This window comes from Alligator mississippiensis, chromosome 2 (genome assembly GCF_030867095.1).
Source record: "Alligator mississippiensis isolate rAllMis1 chromosome 2, rAllMis1, whole genome shotgun sequence".
In the NCBI taxonomy this organism is placed as follows: domain Eukaryota; kingdom Metazoa; phylum Chordata; order Crocodylia; family Alligatoridae; genus Alligator; species Alligator mississippiensis.
This window is the reverse complement of record NC_081825.1, coordinates 155837134-155857361: the sequence shown is the minus strand read 5'-3', so window position 1 is coordinate 155857361 and position 20228 is coordinate 155837134. Positions and strand designations below refer to the sequence as shown.

Here is a 20228-nt window from a genome sequence, read left to right as displayed (position 1 = left end):
GGAGTTGCAGCAGCTGCCTGGACCCTTCCACCTTGTACTGGAATCCAAAATGAGGGGCTTTTTTCCCCCCCCATGTTGAATGGGTGAAAAATATCTCATCTTGGATTTGACTAAATATGGTGATTACTACAATGTTAACTGTTAGCATTATTCATAGCTTTTTAGAGATAAAAGTGTTTTCACATAAGATGTGTTGAAGGACATTATGTGAAAAAGCAGTATCAGACTTGGTAATATGTTGCCTTAGCTCCCCGGATAAAATTCTTTCAGCATTACCATTCTACTGCGGTTATCAGCCAGCTATCACAGAGGAACAGTGTTGTCCTAGCGGAAGCATTTAATTTCCTTTGCCACATTACAGCAGTAATTGTGATATAATTATGTCCAATGTGGTAGTAAAGGGGAGTGTGTGTGAAAGAAAAGGTAAGAGAGCAGTGTCTTTCCAGTGCTATTGTGTTTAGATTTCTTTTTCACAAAGAATGTGTGGGACTATTCTACTCTATTGCCTAACCATCCCCAAATTGTAACCACAGTGTTACACAAGAAAATTTTTTTAACTACTGATATTAAGAACTATCAGTAATGCCTATGGCTAGTACCATTATAGTGAAAAATCCTGGCTGCTACAAGTGTGGCTAGTGTATCACTGTGGTTCACAAGTGTGGCTAGTGTATCACTGTGGTTGATTCATGGTTTTTATAATTAAAAACTGGCTGTCATAAATGAAGGACAACTCATTTGATGGAAAGATAAAGGCATCAGTACATAACTCACTGAACACACAACAGTCAACAGGAGTGTTGCTACTAATTTCAACAGAGTCAGGATTTTACAAACAGTCCCTATTCAGTGCTCTTTTCTCAGGCAAAATCCCCACTGCTATCACACTGCTTGCCAAACAGCAAGTGGTGAATTGGGAACATAAGATCTGATTTTCAGAGGTGCTAAACACCTGCACTTCTTATTGACTGAGTTGTGGACCATACGCATAGTGATATCATGAACTGTGAATCAGACCCATAGTGATTACCAGTTTTCACTTAACAGTTGATCCACTGAAGGTGAGTGTTCCTAATTAGGTACAGATTCTGTCAAGTTACATAAAAAATGGAATGTAGAAAAATTAAATGCCTATCATGTCAAAATAAATCAGAGATATATCTGTAGGCAGAAGTCAAGGTTCACTAAGTGCTTTACAGGAACAAAGATAAATGTATGCAATTATGTCAATATTTAGGTGTAAAGCTGCCAATCCAAACTATAGCCATGTAAAACACTCCACTCCGTAAGTTTTAACAACTTATCACCAGCTATCATAATCTTAGTTATGCTGTTTTAATAAACCTCACTATACAGTTACAATCCAGAAATCTTGTTCAGTGTCCCCCTCAACCTGGAAACACTTAAGCTCACCAGAAACATCTTCTTTTGACCCAAAAGTGCCCTAGGCACTGGCAGTTCTGTTTTCTGCACATGCCAAGAACTGCCCCAGTCTGAGTAGCTAGGTGCCCAACTGCTGCCTATAAGCCCCATTCAGATCCATCAAGAAGGGAGAGAGGCATCTTAGTCCCCTGAGGAATGCAATCTGCAGATACACTTTGAGCATGCCTAATGGACACTGACAGCTTTGATTTCAGCGCATCAGCCACAGATCCTTTGTTAAAAAACACAAGAATAGTGTCAGTGTTGTTACCTACTTTTTCTACTATAGCCTATTGCAGGGATGTCAAATTCACCGGGGGGTCCTGGGCCAAATCCTGGCTGCTAGGGATCCTTTTAGGCCCAATTCAACCTGAGCCAGGGAGCAGCAGCGCTGGCCGCCGTAGTGACGGTCACTGCAGCAGTGACCCCATAGTGGCAGCAGGGAAAGTAGCTGTAGGCCAAGCAGCAAATGCTGTGGTGAAGCCATGCAGTGGTGGTGGGCCAGGTGCCCACTGATGGCCATTTGCACCAGGGCCCTTTGGGCCCTACATTCTGTGGTATGCCCCACCTACTGCTGACCATGCCTCCAAATTCCCTGTTCTGCTGTCACCTGATGAGCTGGATGGAGCAACTCCATGGACCAGACTTTTGACACCCTTGGCCTTGGGTTTTGAGAACTCGTCCAAGAAACGGAAGATCTGGGTCCAAAGATGGGGTTCCAGCCCACATTTTCAGCTCTCAGGGGAGTGCCCTAAGCACTAAAGGCCTTGTTACATGGTAATTTTAGGCAGCTCCTGGAGCTCTTAACCCTTAGACTGGCCACACATAAACACTTTTAAGTGGCTTAAAGCACTCACAGAGCAGCTCAAAGTTACACCACCCCAGGGCGGGATTATCTTTGATCCACATTGCTCCTTGTTCCATTACGGTGTGGCCACTCCCCACAGCTGTGCTCCCCAGTATCTCAGGATACAGTGGCCCTCCCCTGCATGGTTTTTCTGTGTGAAGATGAAGATGGCAACAGCTTGAGGTGGGCCAGGGCTTGCAAGGAGTGAGGGGGAGTGAGGCATAGAAAGTGAGAGCCAGTACATCAGGATGCTGCTGCAAGGCAAGACAAAGAGAAAGAGGAAAGTTACATGCAGGGCACCAAGGATGTGGAGGGCACTGTGTAGGAGGTGGTCTGGAGCTGGCTCTGTTGCCCAACCCAGCTAGGCACTGATGGCTCCCTTGCTGCCTGGCCTGGTGAGAGCAGATAGCAGCCCCAGTGGCAGCAGTGGTGGGAGGGAGGAAGGCACCGCCTCATCATATTGAGCCACCAGCATGCAGTCCACATCTGTGCTGTTGTTCCAGAGGAGGCAGGTGACATTGTTAGTTACATGTTCCTACACCACCCCAACAACCATCTCTCACAACTATGCCCACAGAGCAGGGATAGAAACCTGTCCTGGCTCACCAGCCCTGCTCACCAGGCCTCTGTGTCAAGTCACAGCTGTGCAGGTGGGAGACAGTCAGAAAAGGTTTTTAACTTCAAGATGTGACTCCCCCAAACTCCAAGCTAGCATTAAGCTGATCAACATTTGTGCTGCTTACAGTGTAAGGTGTAACAAGGGCCTAAGCTACCAGCTTAGTTCAATGGGGATACCTTCCACCCTTCACCTTAGAGCCACTTGCATAAAAGTTTTATTGAGTCAGAAAAAAAAGAAACCAAAGGGAGCATGACTTTGTAAGCCTAGTGGTTAAGGTGCATTTAAGACAGGATTTCAGACCTAGCTCCCAGGATTATTTCTGATTCGAATGCACAAGCTCCAGAGAACATCTGATCTTTTCATCTTCCATCTGTAGGTATATACTGGCCCAGCTTCCACAGGAGTGGAGCCTGAAAAGTGGCCATATCTGAGCCTTGTCTATAGCCTGTTAGTCAGGGTACTCTCTGTGTGGTGGGGGATGTAGCTCCAAGCCCAGGAGAGAAAGGAGCTGGAGCCATGCCTGACAGGAAGTGGCAAGGTGGGATAGGGGGCAGAGGAGGTGGTGGGAGATGTGACTGAAGTTTAAAAGTATCTTGAACCCAGGTCTCATTTCCTGGGAAGTGCTCTAACCTCTAGGCTAAGTTATTACATAAAAGGCAGGTATCAACATCACCACCAGCTCCTTTACAAAGAGAGTTCCTTTCAGTTCTTTCAAAGAATAGGTGTAGATATGTACTGCAGGAACAGGTTTCAGCTTCTAAGTTTATGGAAGTTTCTCTCTGGCAGTTCCATCTCTGCATCAGACTCCTGCACGCTGGATGTGGATGGGATTACAAAACACACCTCTCTTATTATGGTTTCCTATTGGGTAGCTATAAACATCCCTAGCTCAGCACCTAACTCTCTTGCTTCTATTGTTTAGGAAGCCTGGTTGCTTTTGATTCCTGTTTTGGGCTCGCACGCCTAAATTTGCGTAAAAGCTATGCATTGTGACACTTAAGTTGGAGGCCTCTACATCTTTCTTTGGATGAGGCGCCTAGCATGCTACAGAGGAGACAGGGATGGCCAAGTAAGGTTGCCATAAATTAGAACACCTCCTAAGACTGTTCTCACTTATGCTGAGAGCCACATCAGCTCCTGATTCAGGTAGAATCTGTGTGATGCAAATTGCATAAAATTACCCTTTCCTAATTCTCTCTTCTGCTGGATTGCTCATTCTATGTTGTTTCTCTCAGAAGACATGGCATAGAAACTGTCCCTTTCTCCATTATTTCTGTTACCTCTCTGCATTTGCACCAATGGGGTGCATCCCCATAGGCGTAAATGTGGCAGTGGTGTAAACAAACATACAAACAAAAAAAAGTGTTAAAAAAACCCTCCAGTGTCAAAAAAAAAAAAAAAAAAAAAGAAAAAAAAATCAGTGTTAAAAAAACTTGCCACTAAAAAAAAGCAGTGTGGTACAGGCGGCAGTAGTTTGCACCACCAGAAAGGGAGCCTGATTGGCCAGAGCTATGCTTTGGCCACTGGTCGTGAACCAAGCACCCAGACAGCCACTGCTGCAGCCCTGGGAGGCCCCCAGGACGTAGATAAGGCCTAGGTGCTGGCTCCAGCCTCCCATACTCCACCAGGGACAATTTGCCACGTGCCAGAATGGATGTGCATGGGTGTGTCCAGGGACAAATAGGAGCTGCACAAATATGTGCCACTACTATTTGTCCTGTAGGGAATGTGCACCCCTGCATGTGTGCGCTCATGGGGATAGCCCAATGAGTTCACAGACATAAAAAGAGAAGGGAGTCTGGGAGAAAAGGGATATAGGGTATGGGGAATTCATGAGAAAGACAAATACTTAAATTTAAAGACCAGGGTTTGAATGTCCCTAGGAACAATGGAGACTGGAAACCTGCATATCTTGGGAAACTACTATGTAGATGCATTACACAAGGTTTTGCTCAGTTCAACATAGCAAGTACAATCTTGTATGTGCTACAGCAGGGGTATCTCAGGCATATCATACACACCATCCTCTCACTGTGATTCACTCAACAATCTGTCATGAGAATGTTGCAATTTTCCAAGACATTTAGAAAATATTTGATTTGTGCATGTACACATTGTACATGGCTCGTGTACCGAAGTCCAGAGCTCAGATCATGGATTCATGAACTACCTTCACATGATGCTAACAGGACTACTACTTGAATGACAGAAATCAAGCAATTCCATAAATATTTTTTTTACAATAATTCAGATACTTTTTCTAAAGAATATTTTCCATTCCATAGGTAGATTTTTGAGTTCTGGAAGCAGAGCAGAGCTAACAGTCAGTAAGAAGGAATCAGTTTTTCAAGACAGGTTGGTAAGAGGTTTCTCTTCAGTTTTTAGAATGAAAGTTCTGCAAGGCCAGGACTGTGCTTTCTGCTATGTCTATACTGCTTTCAGTTCACTTACCCACTAACACATTGCATGGAGCCACCAAAAAATGACGTAAGTGTAAATAACTCAATGATTGGTTGTGGAAGCAATTTGCAAAATTTGCAGGTAAAATTTTATGGGTAATTTCAACAAAGAGTAGGGGCCACTGAAATCAGATACAGGGCCTTATGGGCAATTTCAACAAAGAGTAGGGGCCATTGAAATCAGATACAGGGCCTTAGATCATTAAGTGCTTGGACTAATAGATAATGATCAAGACCAAACTTATTATCTGCAGTTAATCTATGTAACCATATACTCCTCTCACTACTAACCTTATTCACTTTTTCCTGTCCTCTCCAACTGCTGTTTGTTCTTTCACTTGTTATATTTTTAGGCTGAACTTCTCTAGCTCTGGTACCATCTCCTACTGTATGTATAACAGTTAGCTGCCACTCTGCTACCCTGGCTGATCTGGGTACTCTCTTGCCTTGCTCCAGCTTTGGGCTGCAGCTGTTCAGAGTGCTGGGCTTGGCAGGGGATAGCAGTGACAGCAGTTGAGTTTTTTCTTCTTGCATTTTCTCCCTGATGCCCCTTGTCCCCCTCCCCCCACCCCATGTCCCACCTTCATGTCTCCCAGTGTCTGGGAGCAAGCACTGGAAAGAGAAACCCACCCACCATACTGCTGTTCTGAACGGATGCAGTCACAGGGGGAACCCCAGAGCCACTCTTAGGAATGACTGAAATCTGGGGTCCAGATGGGCTCCAGATGGAGTCTGTGGGGAACAGCTGTGCAAGGTTGCATTATCTCTAGGTCTCTTCTGCAGGTGTTATTGAGCATCTACAGAGTGATACAACCAGGCCCCGACTACATGTGCAGGTAAAGATGTGATGGGATCTAATGAGTGATTGTGGAATCAGGCATTAGAACCCACTGGGAGTTAATGCCAGTCCCATGGAAGTAAGCTCCCATAGCTGGAAGGCCCCTCAGCTGAAAGAGCTCCCAGCCATGAGGGGCACCCCTGGGGCTGGTAAATTGCAGTAGTGCCCCATGGCTACTGGGTCCAAGAGTCCTGCAGCTGCAGACTCTGGGTTCCAGCAGATGCAGGGCACTATTGGGACCCAGAGTCCACAGCTGCTGGGTGCTGCCAGAGCTGAGAGTCCCCTCAGTTGTGGGACTCCCAGACTTGGCTGTGCATGGTGCACTGGCTGGGAGCTCTGTCAACTGACTGGGCTCCCAGCCCCAGAAGCAGACCCTGCTATATATGCAAATTAATGCTTGTCACGGCAGGGTCCTCGCGGAGGGCCGCGATCTCCTTGAGGCCCTCTCACCGCGCTACTCCGGCCCGAGGGCACCCTCCATTCTCGCCCGCCACGTCTTGATGGAATATATGTAATAGGGAGGCTGCCTTGTGTTTCCTCGGGCCTGTCAGCTCCTGGACCCCTCGTGGGTCTCCCCGTATAATGGGCGCTACCCAAGCACCCTAGCCTTATGGGCTATGCGTGGCTCCTACCTCCCCTGATACCACACCCCAAGCCTCGCAGATGTAAAGGATGTTGTCCGGTCTGTCTCTCTACTGTGGCCCACCCTGGGCTCCCTCTCTCATGCCCAGCCTCTTGCTGGGACTCTCGTCTGGCCCACTCTGGGCCTCCCCTGCCAGTGTGGTTCCGCTCCAGGACTCTCTAGCGGGCCTCCAGTCCTATGGGCCAACCGCACGGATACCCTCCCTGACTCTGGCTCCCCGCGCTGCTACTCCCTGTCTTCTCAGGGGCAACCGCAGCGCCCTGCCTTGGTCTGAGGGGGGATTGCCGCACTAGCCTGCGGCCGGGCTCGCTATGCCTGTGCGCCCACACTGGGCTACTCCATAACGTACAAGGGCGTTCCCCCTCTCTGGGGGCTCGCCGCGCCCACACTGGGCTACTCAATAACGTACAAGGGCGTTCCCCCTCTCTGGGGGCTCGCCGCACCCACACTGGGCTACTCAATAAAACACAATGGCGTTCCCCCTCTCTGGGGGCTCGCCGTGCCCACACTGGGCTACTCAGTAAGACTGCCCCTTTCCTGGGGCCGGGGGGCTATGTTCCCCCACACGCAATCCGGGGTATCGGTCCCCGTCCGCAACCTACGGGTTGCGCCCGCGACCCACTGGCCGCGCTCCTCGCCGCCAGCTGCTCGCGCAGTGGCGTGTGAGCTGCGCCTTCGGGGTCTATGTTCCCCCACACGCAATCCGGGGTCTAGTTCCCCGTCTGCAACCTACGGGTTGTGCCCGCGACCTACTGGCCGTGCTCCTCGCCGCCAGTTGCTCACGCACTGGCGTGCGAGTAATTGAGGCCTCCTCCAACCCCTACAGACTTGCCCAAGCCTCCGGGTGTAATAACACGAACACAAAGCATAACCACAAGCCCCTAGGCTGTAACACAAATGCAAGCCGCATGGCCATAACTCACCATCATAGCTCAAGCTTCCAGGGCTATCATGAGCTGTACTTGTGACTCAGGCTCCTTCCCATATCTCGGCCGAGGGAGCTCCTGCCTCTCCGGCTGCTGGCAGAGAACTACCAGCCTGGCTTCGGCCCTGGGCTTTATAAGGGCCAGGCCCTGCCCCCTACCGGCAGCTGGCTCCCCTTAGTTGCTCCGGCAACCCACAGCTGTGCTCACTTGGTTCTGCCAGGGCTCTCTCCCTGGCAGTTTCTCCTCTCTTAGGAGCAGGCACTAAGGTGCCCTGCGACAATGCTGAATAGATTATTTTATTGTACATTTTACAGTGATAACTTTATAGATGGTTGGATCTTTTATGGTGCAATAGTAAATTTGCATGTGTAGCTGGTCTAAATTGCATAATTAACCTGGTAATTGTGTGATACATGTAACATGTAGAGGGGGGCCCCAGTGATAGCATAGGTTTACTGGGGCCCTGTATTGAGAGAGACTGAAGCTATGCTTTAAAGACAGCTGGTAGGCTGTGACTTCAGTTGGACCTTTTTTTGCACTGGCATATGCCTCTGTAGATGCTCAACAGCAGCAATAGAGGTGAAATAGTATAGTTTAGTAGCTCTCACCTAAATTCCCATATTAATATTCTCAAGCTGTACAGTAGTGGTACCTCCCTTTCTCTATTTATATTCCATGGAGTTCTTTATTTTCCATGGAGTTACAGCATACCTTGAGAAGTTCCAGCAGACAAGCATCAGTGATAGAAAAGACAAAGAATAGATCTTTGCCTTGTTCTGGTGAGGAATGGGAGAGCCACACATTCAAGGACGAAACCAAAATTTGTTCCACAGATAGCAACAGAAGTTAGGGTGGTAAAATTCATAGGGAAACTTTACCGCTATCTATGAAGTTTGCAGGGTATATCTGAAAAGCTTTTATCTTCAATTTCAAATCAGGGAAGGTGAAGGCAAAGGATCAGATTAGATGAGATGGATGAAAAAGTGAAATGCACTATTTTCATTTGGTTTAATTTAGTTGTGTTATGATCTTAAACATTTAATATAAACTGAAATGAATGAAATGGTTTATTAATTACAGATTAATTCTGTAAAGCCTTTGATTTATATAACTGTATAATGAAATTACTATTACACATCAGTAAAAGATTTGTTGATTACATACTTAATTTATTAATCTCATCAATATTTCTCTAAGTGCTATACATAATTGATATTGTTTATTACTAATTACTATAATGCATTTTCACATCTAAAACAATATGTTCTTCTTGCTTATGCCAGGTCTTACCAAATTAATTAGGATATTGAGGGGCCCCCACTATTCTGTTTTATTTAAACCCACAGTGTAATAATGGATGTCTGAGAAACTGCTAATACTATTTAATTGGCCACCAGGGGTCACTGATAAATCATTCCATCTTTAGATCCTGTCCACCTTCTCCAGAGCCTTGGTAGTATGAACAGATCCTGTTAGTGTAGTCGGTGAACATCACACAAAATGTCATCATTAGCCATCAGCTGAACCACCCAATGCTTCAAAATCAGTCAATAAGTTTCATATTTATTGGTTTAATTATACACCTTTAATTTAATAAATTATTAATATCCTTACCTTAAACACTAGTTCTCCTATCAGTCCATTCCATGACCCATCCTCCTGGGGGCTTCCATACTTGTGGTCTGGTGCAACATAAATTTCATATTTAAAGCCAAGATAATTGGCTAAGGCTTCCAAGACATCTATTGAGAAGCCCTGGTATTTCTTCGGTTTCCCCAAAACATTTTCAGATACCATCACAAATGGCTCTTCCTATACACAAGAGAAAGGAAGTGCTTGAGGTAGAAATGGAAAAAAAACACCAAACAGACTACAAAGGTGCTTTTAAGAGCAAAAGTACAGTAACTAAAATTATCTGAAAATCAGTCTATTTTATTTCTTCAAGAAGCTGGTCTAATACTTCTTTAATTTAATCACAACTAATACATTTAATCACAACAAGTAATATTCCAGTCCGCAGGTAATTCCATTCATTTACATATGGTGAGTAATGAGTGTATGTAGCAAAATTGGATTCTGTATCAGGTGGGATTCTGATATCCTTTCTTACACTATAATCATCCCATTGATATTATTCAAAGAATTTCCTTGCTGTAGTTAACAGGATTAGTGGATTCCAGTTTGAGGAGTCATAGTATTACATGAATTTCACCTTTTTTTAAGAAAAAAGTTTTAGCTTTCAAGATAGGGAATTGAAATTTGTAATGTGACCAGGTACATCCAAAAGGCTCAAGAACCATCACACACACATGCCCGCACACACACACGTGCATTTTTCATATACTGGAATGCTTACTTAATATTATTAGGATCTGATCCATGGTAATTTGCATATTCATGAAGTACTTTATAGACCAAGCATGTAACTATTACATTTTAAAATTTATTTGTGCTTTGTAGTTTTAAACATATGAGCTCACACATGGATGTATATATTTATAAAATCTAATTATTATGTCTGAATAAATCTTTCCAATACAACTATGCATTATTGATGGTGTCTCCTGGACCCTACTAAATTTCAAGATTTATTTCTATCGAATTACCCAACTCTGTAACTTTTGGAACTTTTTGGCTATATTTTTTTAAATATTTTTTTTAGCATGACAGTCTTGTTTGTACTTTATTTTCAATAATGCAGAACCAAATCTAGAGGTGACTACCAATAAGTATGAAGGATTCAACAAGTTTGGTATTTTCTACTGCAGATACAAATACTATCATTACTGTTGTAGGTTAAAAAATTTATAAGAACAGCTATACTTGAAAGACTGATATTCTTGTCCTTCTTCCTGTTTGCTTTTATTTTACCTGGTTCTTATCTGAAGAGTATTAATTAGTCAAGGACTTAATCAATGATACACTTTCCAATCCTGTATCCTTTCACTTTTCTCCGAGATGTATACATCTGCCTTTTAGTTTTAAGTCCTTCCATGCAACAAACTTGCTCTTGACATACTGTGACTTCTTTGATAAATATGTTTAACCCCCTCTACCCCATACTCTCAGCTTTTTCTTATTGCATCGGCAGGTTTTCTCACTGTGGATTTTCCAGTTTTATGTTTTAAAGTTCTACACCTCAGATGAGAGTAAAAAACAGAAAACCATGAAAGGTGTAGAGAGCTTATCATGTTCCCAGAGTGTGGGGAAGGGGTGTGGGTATGACCTGACCACCATAGACAGTAGGGCAGAAGTGGGCAAAATTAGGCCCACAGGCAAGGTCTGGCTGCCAACTGGCTGGATCTGGCTCGTGACTGCCCCTGCAGTGCTCCGCATGGGCTGAGTCCCACCCATGCCCACTGGGGCAGTCCATGCCTATGCCCATCTCCAGCCACTGTGCAGCTTCTGGTGAGGCTGTTCTCAGTGTGGTTGCAGCTGGCCAGGTGTTCCTCTGCTCTTCACACCTCCAGCAAGAAAAGTCAGGGTGAAGCTTCCCCCCAGCCCACCTAGAATGGTACAGTAAGGGTCAGGAGGAGGAGGAAGAGTGTCCGCTGGAGGCAAGGGGAGCACAGCAGCACCCGGACAGCTGCAGCCACATCGGAAACAGCTCCACTGGAAGCTGCATACTGGCCGGGGTGGGGGCCAGTGGGGTTGTTCTGCTCCCCTCACCTCTAGCTGTGACTCCTTCTGTTGCCCCTGCTGTGCTGCACCATGCTGCTCCAGGCAGGTGGGTGGGGGGAAGCTTCAGCAGCCACAGCTGGACGTGAGGAAAGCAGAACAGCCCCGCCAGTCCCAGCCAGTGTGCAGCTTCAGGTACGGCTGCAGCTGGCTGGGTGCCACTCTGCTTCCCTCACCTACTGGTGACAATGCGAGCTTGGGAAGCTATAGCTATGCTGGGAACAGCCCCACCAGAAGCTGTGTGCTGGTTGGGGCCTAGGATGGGGCTTGGTGGGAGCATGGCACTAGCTGCGCTGGGCAGGGCTCGGCCCCACATGAAGCACTATGGAGAGAGCTGTTGACTGGGCAAGCTCTACTGCACACTCCCCCTGCCTCCCCCCTCCCTCCTCTTGGCTGGCTCTCAGGCAGGCCCCCCCACACTCAAATGGACACATCGTCAATACAACCCCTGCCACCCCCTCCCTCCCTTCACCCATGGCTGACTCCGAGGCAGCCCCCCACATATGCACATGCCCCCTCCACACACCCCCATACAGCCCCTGCCACCTCCCCCCCACAGGGCAGGGCATGCAGGGAGTGGATCATACCTGTCCCACTCCTGAACACTGCTCCCCACCAACCCAAAGCCTCATAGGAGCTTTGGTGAGTTGTTGGGGTTGGGAGACCCAGCCTACAACAGCTCATCAAAACTCCCTATGTGGCCATGGACCCAAATAATTGCCCACCCCTGTGGGTAGGGTATGAGCAAACGCACAGACAAATATGTGTGGAAGGAAAGGCTTACCTTTCTGGGCTGCTGCTACTGTTGCCACTGCCACTTCTGTAATGGCATCTGCTCCACTCCAGCAGCAGCAGCAGAGGCAGCAGCCACCTTGTCAGCTGACCCTGGTGCTCTATTTGTTCCCCTGCCCTCCCCCCCCGCCCCCCCCATATAGACATACTGGTTACAGGGCTGTGGCAGAGGCTCAGGGGAGTGTGCGGGGAGGGCAGAGGGCACCAGTCCATTCTCTCCACTTGCCCCCTGCTCCAGATAAACTGCTTGGTGTGATGCTGCCCTGCTTGGCCCCTATGGCTCAGCAGGGACAGTGTAGGGCTGCTGCTGCCATGACTAAGTCTCTCAGCAGGGGCTTCCCCCTTACAGGTGGTGCCTGGGGCAGGTGGCCTTCTTTCCTCACCCTAGTTTTGCAACCGAAGATCATGTCTGTGACTATAAGAATGTTTTCACTGTCACAGTGACCAAAAGGTGCTTGGCTTGGCTACAGATATCTATCTGGGTTTTCATTTGACTGATCACATGAAAAAATACCTCTGCCTCCTCTGAGCTATTGTGTTCCTTAAAAAGACATAGTATGTAACCTTCAGTACTAGTCTCCAATGGCATTACTACTCAGAGACCCTAGACATTCATTATTTTTCTAGTACTACAAAATTTGTACAAAGCAACACAAACAATAGATTGCTATGGCATTTGTACACATGCACAGCCCCATGCCTGGAGTGTGACAGACATTGCAAAAACGTGTTTTCCAGCCAGGTAGTAAGAGGAGGCTGCTCCTGAACTCCTCCAGCCTCCCTGAGAGCCTGTCATTGAATGGGACAGGCTGTCTGACAGGCCTGCTTGATAAGCTGCTGCCACTGTGACAAGAGCTCATGGGGCTGCCCTCAAACTATCTCCAGGGACATGAACCGATCAAATGGTCTCCACAACCTGATTAGCCCTTGCCATGGCCAACAGGAAGTGGCACCGGCACAGTTTTAAGTTGCTGTTGCTTTAATGGGCTGCTGGGGGTCCAGCTGTCATGACCGCAATGGTTACAGGACTGTATGCAAGCCGCCCAGGGCAGCAGGGATTGATTGGGTAGCCTCCAAGTAGAAACCACCTGATCAGCCCCTGCCACCACCACCTGCAGGCAGCTCCATCATGACCGCAGTTGGAAGGGAACAATGACAGGGCTGCTTGCAAACAGCCTGGGCAGCAAGGCAAATAGGGCAGTCTCCACTGCCCAATCAGGCCCTGCCACCACTCTAGCATCCTCACCATTGCCACTTAGTGGCAATGGTGAAGGGGCTGCTGTCAAGCTGCCCTCTTCAGAACTCTTTGACAGCTTCCTAACTTGGCACAGTATAAGGGAGATAACTGCTCTCCCTCCCTCCCCCTTGTAAGTGAGACGGGAGAGAGGAGTACTGTGGCATACCCGGGGTCAGAAAGCCCTGTATACTGGTTAAATTTATTGCACAAATCTTCTTGCAACAAAGTTGCTCTTTGAAATAGCATTTTTTTTTGCCATGGATTCATCATTTTGGGGCCTGATCAGCCATTCTTTAACATAATAGAGCCTGAATGTGTAGACACTAGCTTTTTGTTGTGCTGAAATAGCAAATAAAGTGCAACAAACATTCTGTGTGTCAGAGGCCAGAGACATCCTTCTGGCATACATTTCTTCCCATTATCTCCTTTCTTGGTACAGTAATTTACTGCTGGCTATGAGCATATACAAACTGCTTGCTTATAACCTACACAAAGCCCAATTATGATAAGTGATTTACTACTTCCTGATCTCACACACCCAGTCTTTTTTAGGTATGTATAGGGAAGTTCCTGCTCCCCTACATGAATATATTGTTCAGGTCATCAAGGGTATTATAACATTTATGCCATAAAATATGAAATTGTAAAAGTGGTTTCCCATAGCTATTTGTTCTGCTCTTTCAATAGTTTCCAGATCAACTGTGCTGTTCACAAGTAAAGAATGTTGTTTTCTTAACTGCTAACTCTAAAATATAACCTAGATCTGAAAGGCAAGCTGTTTTTTTTTTCTTTAATTTTGCATCTCCTACAGTCACCAGCACTTAAACATTTATGCTATCAGAGCTTAGCTGGGAAAGTTGGTAGTTGTACAAGGAGATACAGGATCTAGCTATACTGGGTCACAAGAGTACTTCTGTCAATAATTTAAGCAGATATCACAAGAAGGTACATGAAGAGAGGGTATTTTCTTCCAATAAGAAGGCATCATTTTTGTATACTGTTGTAATTTTCCTGATTATAATTACACATTAAGGACACTGTTTGACATATGAACATGTGACAGGCTTATGTTGCTAGAATATTCTTTTGCGACTCTGAAGGGGAAAAACAAAAAGAGCTGTTAACCTATCCATCAAGGTGACATCATGCAAATCACAGGTGAAATCATTCAAAATCAGTCAGGAGAAATACAAATGGAAAACAACTGAACCTAACCTTGTAAGTTCTTTTCCAGTGATTGGGCCTCAATAAGCATTAAGGGGATTGAGACTAAACTAATGAAAACATACCTTTAAATTAAAACAAACTGTGAATTCTGATTTGCTGATCATTTATATGACAGATTCCCTAAATATAAACCTAAACTGCTGGAATAAATTAGCGCTTCCACGAAAATGCTTGCAGTTTATCAATCTAAGTGCATTATGCAAAAGGTTCTATAGATGCGCTTGTAGAAAAGGGTGTTTCAAGAGTTGATAATTTTCATATTAGCTAAGATTTATTCACATCACTTGCTGGGTTATTAGATAATGGCTGCTCATAATTCTGAATCTGTATTCAGTCACTTAAAAAGCAACTGCTAATTGCTCAGTTGATTTACAACACTGCATAAAGTGTGCTGTTTTCATCGTTAACTCCACTAAGTAATATTTTCTGGTGAGAAAGCAAGAGTGAAAACAAAAAAAAAGAGGTTCAGTTTGTTTATGGTTAGCAAAATACAAGTTGCCAGTTATTAACCCTTGCATATTGTGTTGAATCCTGGGACAGCAAAAATACCTAAATAAACAAATCTCAAACAAGAGAGTTAATGACTATCTTTCTTGTAATCCATTATGATTCTGTTCACATCCTTGGTACTCAGAAGACATTCAAGAGAGGACAAAAGCATTTCTTAAGTGTGGTTTTGATTTTTTTCCAAAAAACTGCTGGCTGAAACTACAGTAATGTCTTTGTGTTTTGTATGTATATCAATTAGCCTCTAGAGAGAGGGAGATACAAACAATTCCTAATAATATATGTATTTACCCCCCCCCCAAAGCTTTTAGTTCTTCTCTTTGAAGAAATGAGAAAGTTAATTAATCAATCAATTAATTGTCATGTACTCAATAGGAATGATAGAGAAGATAAGAAGCGGTCTTATGATGGATGGGTTCCAGAAACTTGCACACTAGGTAAGAAGCTAATAAATGGCTACAGGAAGTGCCTCTCAGGTTACAAAAACACCCTATGACAAGCCTGATCCTGTTTTTTCTCACAATCGGTCGGGCAGTCTCATGTGGGAGGAACACCCTACTGTTCATGTCCTCCATGCTAGTAAAGAGATTTAACTTTATTGTCTCCTCCATTCAGGGACTTAATTCAGAAGTTACCTCTACAGAGAGCTATAGGAAATCCCAGACAGAAGCTTGTGAGGGATGAGCTGGAGACAGGAGAGGCTAAAAATGAAGTGTCATGGTTTGTCTGTAGAAATAGATGAACCAAGTGTATTTCAGGGCCCTTACTGCTCCACTTCTTCTAAAGTAGCCTTGTGATGGACCTTCTAATACCACAGTGGCCATCTGAACCTTACCTTTTAGATAAGGCTTTGTTGTCTTTTAGGAGCTGCCAAAATCATTCATTGTGTTCCAGCCTGTCTGTCATCTAGAAAATAAAGCCCATCTCTATCTATGCAAACATTTTGATGGAGGTACCACCTTCCACTGACAACACTCCTCTGTGCTTCATTGTCACTAATGAAGTGGGGTCTTAGAGACCAAGAAAAGAAATGGAGCTCATGGTACCTCTGTGATTATAATGCTTACTCTATGCCATTGGTTTCCAGGGATGGTGTACTCACTCAGACCTCCATGCCTTTGGGGTTCTGTCCTCAAGTCAGCATTCAGCAGAGACTGGTGGGGTGGTAAACAGTTTTATCTTTATTAGGATCAGGATTCAGCAACTCACATGCTCACAGCTTGCAGGGAGAACTACAAGTACGGACCACCACAAACCACACCCACAGGGCATCAGGGGGAGAGACTGGGTCATCCCACTTCTGGCCTCTTAAAGGTACATTCCATATACCACAGTGGTCATTGCTGAAGTGTGATGTATGGAATGCTCAATGCTTATTGAGTCCAAGGATGTGACACACAAGATTAGCTGGAAAGAAATGAAATTGCGACGCACATGTAAAAGGGAGGCTAGAAAGCATTTTAACTATTTATAACCGCAAGTGCTTTGTGCGTGGCCTTTAGGAGGCAAAGTCCTTTCTGGAGAAGTGGCCTAAAGTTAGACTCATGATTAAAATAATATGACACAACATAAGCTGAAGATGAAATGACAGAGCCTATACATTGGAAATGAAAAAAGAGAGATCCTTCCTTTGTCAATTAACTGTTATCAATGGAACTGTTAATTGATTTATCACCTTTCATCACAATAGTATCTGAGCACTTCCCACACAACACACTGGTGGATGAGGCTGATATTTCCCTTTCACAGATGGAGAACTGAGGCACAGATTTCATTATATGTATAAGGAGGTAATACTGCTTTTGTAAAGGGCTTTGAGATTTTAGGATTAAAAGGGAAAAATATCATTATTAATTTCCTTGATGAAATTCCTACAGGCACATGCCAGTGTTTTGGATGATGTATGATGGGTAAATTGCAGGAAATAAAATGTCTTAAAAAGTAGGTAAAGTAAAATTCACAGTGTCAACAGGTCAGTTTCTCTACGAATTTTAAAAACTAAATTATATTCAGTGGCTTATTTGAAATGCCTTGGTGGTCCCAGTCAGTTCTGCATGGACATCATGTCACTTCTGGTACCACTGGCAAACTCATCTGACAGAGAAACTGACATTTAAAAAGGCTTGGAGACCAAATTTGTTTATGCCAGAGGTGGACTCTTTGTCTTATAGTGGAGGCTTACAGGGGGAAATGAACGCGTAATGGGAAAGCTATGCTACCCTGCTTCTCTCCTTATTTTGATTCTGCTGATAAACAGACTAAATAAATTACTATCTTTCACAAATACTAAATTGTTCTCCTTCCCCTCCTCCCCAGTATTTTGCATTATTTTCCTATTTAGCTGACTGATGTGTCACCACTGAGGATCATATTTCTTATTTTATTATAAAATAGTCAAGAAAACAGGTCTTGGAATGAAGCCTCTTTAGCAGTGAAGAGAAAGTTGTTGATTTGTGAGAACTAGAAAAGGAACCTTTTGGGGTTTACAACACACATGGAGGCTTGACTGTAAAACTGCAGATGGATGGCCTTATGCGCTTCTGCTGTGTTTGGAAGAGAGTGTTGAGATTAGGTAATTAAATGGGTGATTAGAATTCATACAGCATATGAAAATGACCTCTGTGTCTAGTCTTTATAAATTTCTGAACATACTGGGATATGATATTTTAATATTGAACTCTGAATTCATTAAATGAGACTCCATTAAGGAGTCTAAATTTTCCTTTCTTCTCTGGCAGAGACAATAAAAAAGAGAGAGAAAGGAAGCAGTTGAAACAAGAAATGCAGCTTTCCCTTATACATATTTTCATGTTTTATAGATGGGACAGTCATCCTGAACTTAGCACTGAATATAATATATGGTGCAAAGACATAGTAAATGATCGCTATAGATTGAGAGTGGCCTCAGCAATCACGAGGTAAACATTTAGCATGGTATTTTACTATTGCCGTCACCTGTAAACATTGCAGAACTAATCCTGAATGCCAAACTTATGCTCATTGCTGGCTGTTTCATTTCTGTTCCTTCAACTGCTGAATGTCCAAAAGCAGCCATTACCCCTGAGAAGAAGCACGGAGAAAGGTTATAAACCATAGCCAAACAATTTTTCACATGGGAGACTATCTTCACCTTGGTTGGTACATGCACCTTTTCCCTTTCTTGACTTTTAAAAAGTTTAAGTCCTGGCTTTTAAACACTGATTGTTTTGGACTTCATTCCTCTCAAGATTTTTAAACAAATATTCAGCCCCAAATACTTCATTTTCTTGAGTGCTCTACTGACTACTGTTCCAGGGATTATACTTGGCTAGGAACAGCACAGCAGCTTGTTATTTTTAATTGAACAGCAAAGTGCATTACTTTATGTTAGAATCAATGGCTAAAATTTAATTGAAACATTTAAGTTACTCATTACAGAAATTTTCCCACTAGTAATAGTTTAAAAAAATGAGAGGCACACAATACCCTCCTAATAACAATACTACAGTAAAGATCTTTCTCAAACCTACAAAAGCGGGGATAATTAAAATTTTCTACTCCTATTCTGGCCTATTTTGCTGAAGTGGTATATAAACAGCAGCTGGATATGAAACAACCATTATAGGAACTTTTGCTACAAAAGGGCTGATCCTCTCAGAGCGCTCCCACTGACCCTAACTATCAAGATGATCAGGTCTTAGAGGGAAGAAATGAAAAGAAGTTCAATTCTATTTAAATTTTATGAGGTTATTTCCCTAGTGCCATTTCTTTTTCAAAAAAGTGCTTTTGAAAATCCTCTATTGTCTTACTACAGGACTGAGATTTCTTTCAAAGACATGTTGTATCAGAGGTCCATCAAGATGCAGTCATGCTTTGGGTATTCATTTTAATTCATGGTAATGCAACATACCAAATAGTCCTTTCTGAACCATTTCAGCATAGACTAAAAATGATCAGAGTGCTGTTCACACAATGCAATACAGTGCCATATAGCTACCTTGGCCGATAGTGGTATAGCTGCATTAGCATGGCCCTGCACCCAAGCTAAATAAGGTTGCTTCCAGTACCCTAGTTAGCTCATTTTAAGCTACTCTGTGTGTGTCTACATGTATAGCATTGTTACCATGCTGTCATTCAGTCCTTCCTTTTTGAAGTACTAAAAGATGGCGCAGTAACAACCAGTACTATGCGGTGTGTGCCATGCACGTTTATTTATAGCCACTGTACACGCTATAATGGGGGAGCATGCCACTATGGTTACACGGTTTTGGTGTCACAGGTTTTGCCCATGAATGCTATGTCACCATAGAGCATTGCTACAGTGACATACCATCACATGTAGATGTGCCCTTTGTGTATTTCTGCACTGTGCTGCATTATGCTATTAGGCATTTCCTCCAACTGACTCATGGCACCCTTATCCCTTTGGAGATGCAAAACTAAAAAAATAAATAAATAAAAAAAGGAGCAGGGAGGGCATCTAGATAGCAATGATGTTAGTGCTCATCAAACAAATTACACTCCATATGCATGTACAGAGTAGCTGAAAGGCTGCACCTGGGCACCTGGAAAGGCAGACAATTATTGATCCTGATCTACTCCCAACTGGTGACAGTTTAAACTTGACTCTTTAGGGGGGAAAATGTTTGTATATATTATACATCTGTCAAAGGATTTTTCTTGTAGGGGGAGAGGATAAAGGGGAGGGGGCGGGAAATACAGCAGAAAAAAACTCAGGAGCCGTTAAGATGCTTTCAATAAAAAAATTAATAAAGATGTATATGTTTAGGGAAGATGGATGGAAAACTGGGAGGAACACAAAAAGGTGGCAATAGATGGTGAAGAAAGGTGGTTAGGTAGTGAAGAGGAAGGACAATTGGTAGTGGGGGAGAGGAGAGTGATGTGAGGGAAATGAGGAATGGGATAATGGGAGGGACGATATGGGGGTTAAGAACTCTATGAGTGTGGAGAACTTCCAGCCCTGCGTTCCCTTCTGTAACACCCAGGTTTGCCAGGATCTCAGGAGCCCATTTCCCTAAGTGAATATGAAAACA

General features: G+C 44.2%; 1 protein-coding gene across 5 annotated transcripts in view; it reads right to left on the bottom strand.

The window, feature by feature from the left end:
- The window catches only part of GRID2 (glutamate ionotropic receptor delta type subunit 2), a 1388363-nt gene that overhangs the window by 285650 nt on the left and 1082485 nt on the right, over window positions 1-20228 (bottom strand). For all 5 annotated transcript variants that reach the window (XM_019488092.2, XM_019488089.2, XM_019488090.2 and 2 more), the window contains one exon: window positions 9369-9566. In XM_019488092.2, coding sequence (XP_019343637.1) covers window positions 9369-9566 — 198 coding nt within the window. The remainder of the gene's footprint in view (window positions 1-9368; window positions 9567-20228) is intronic.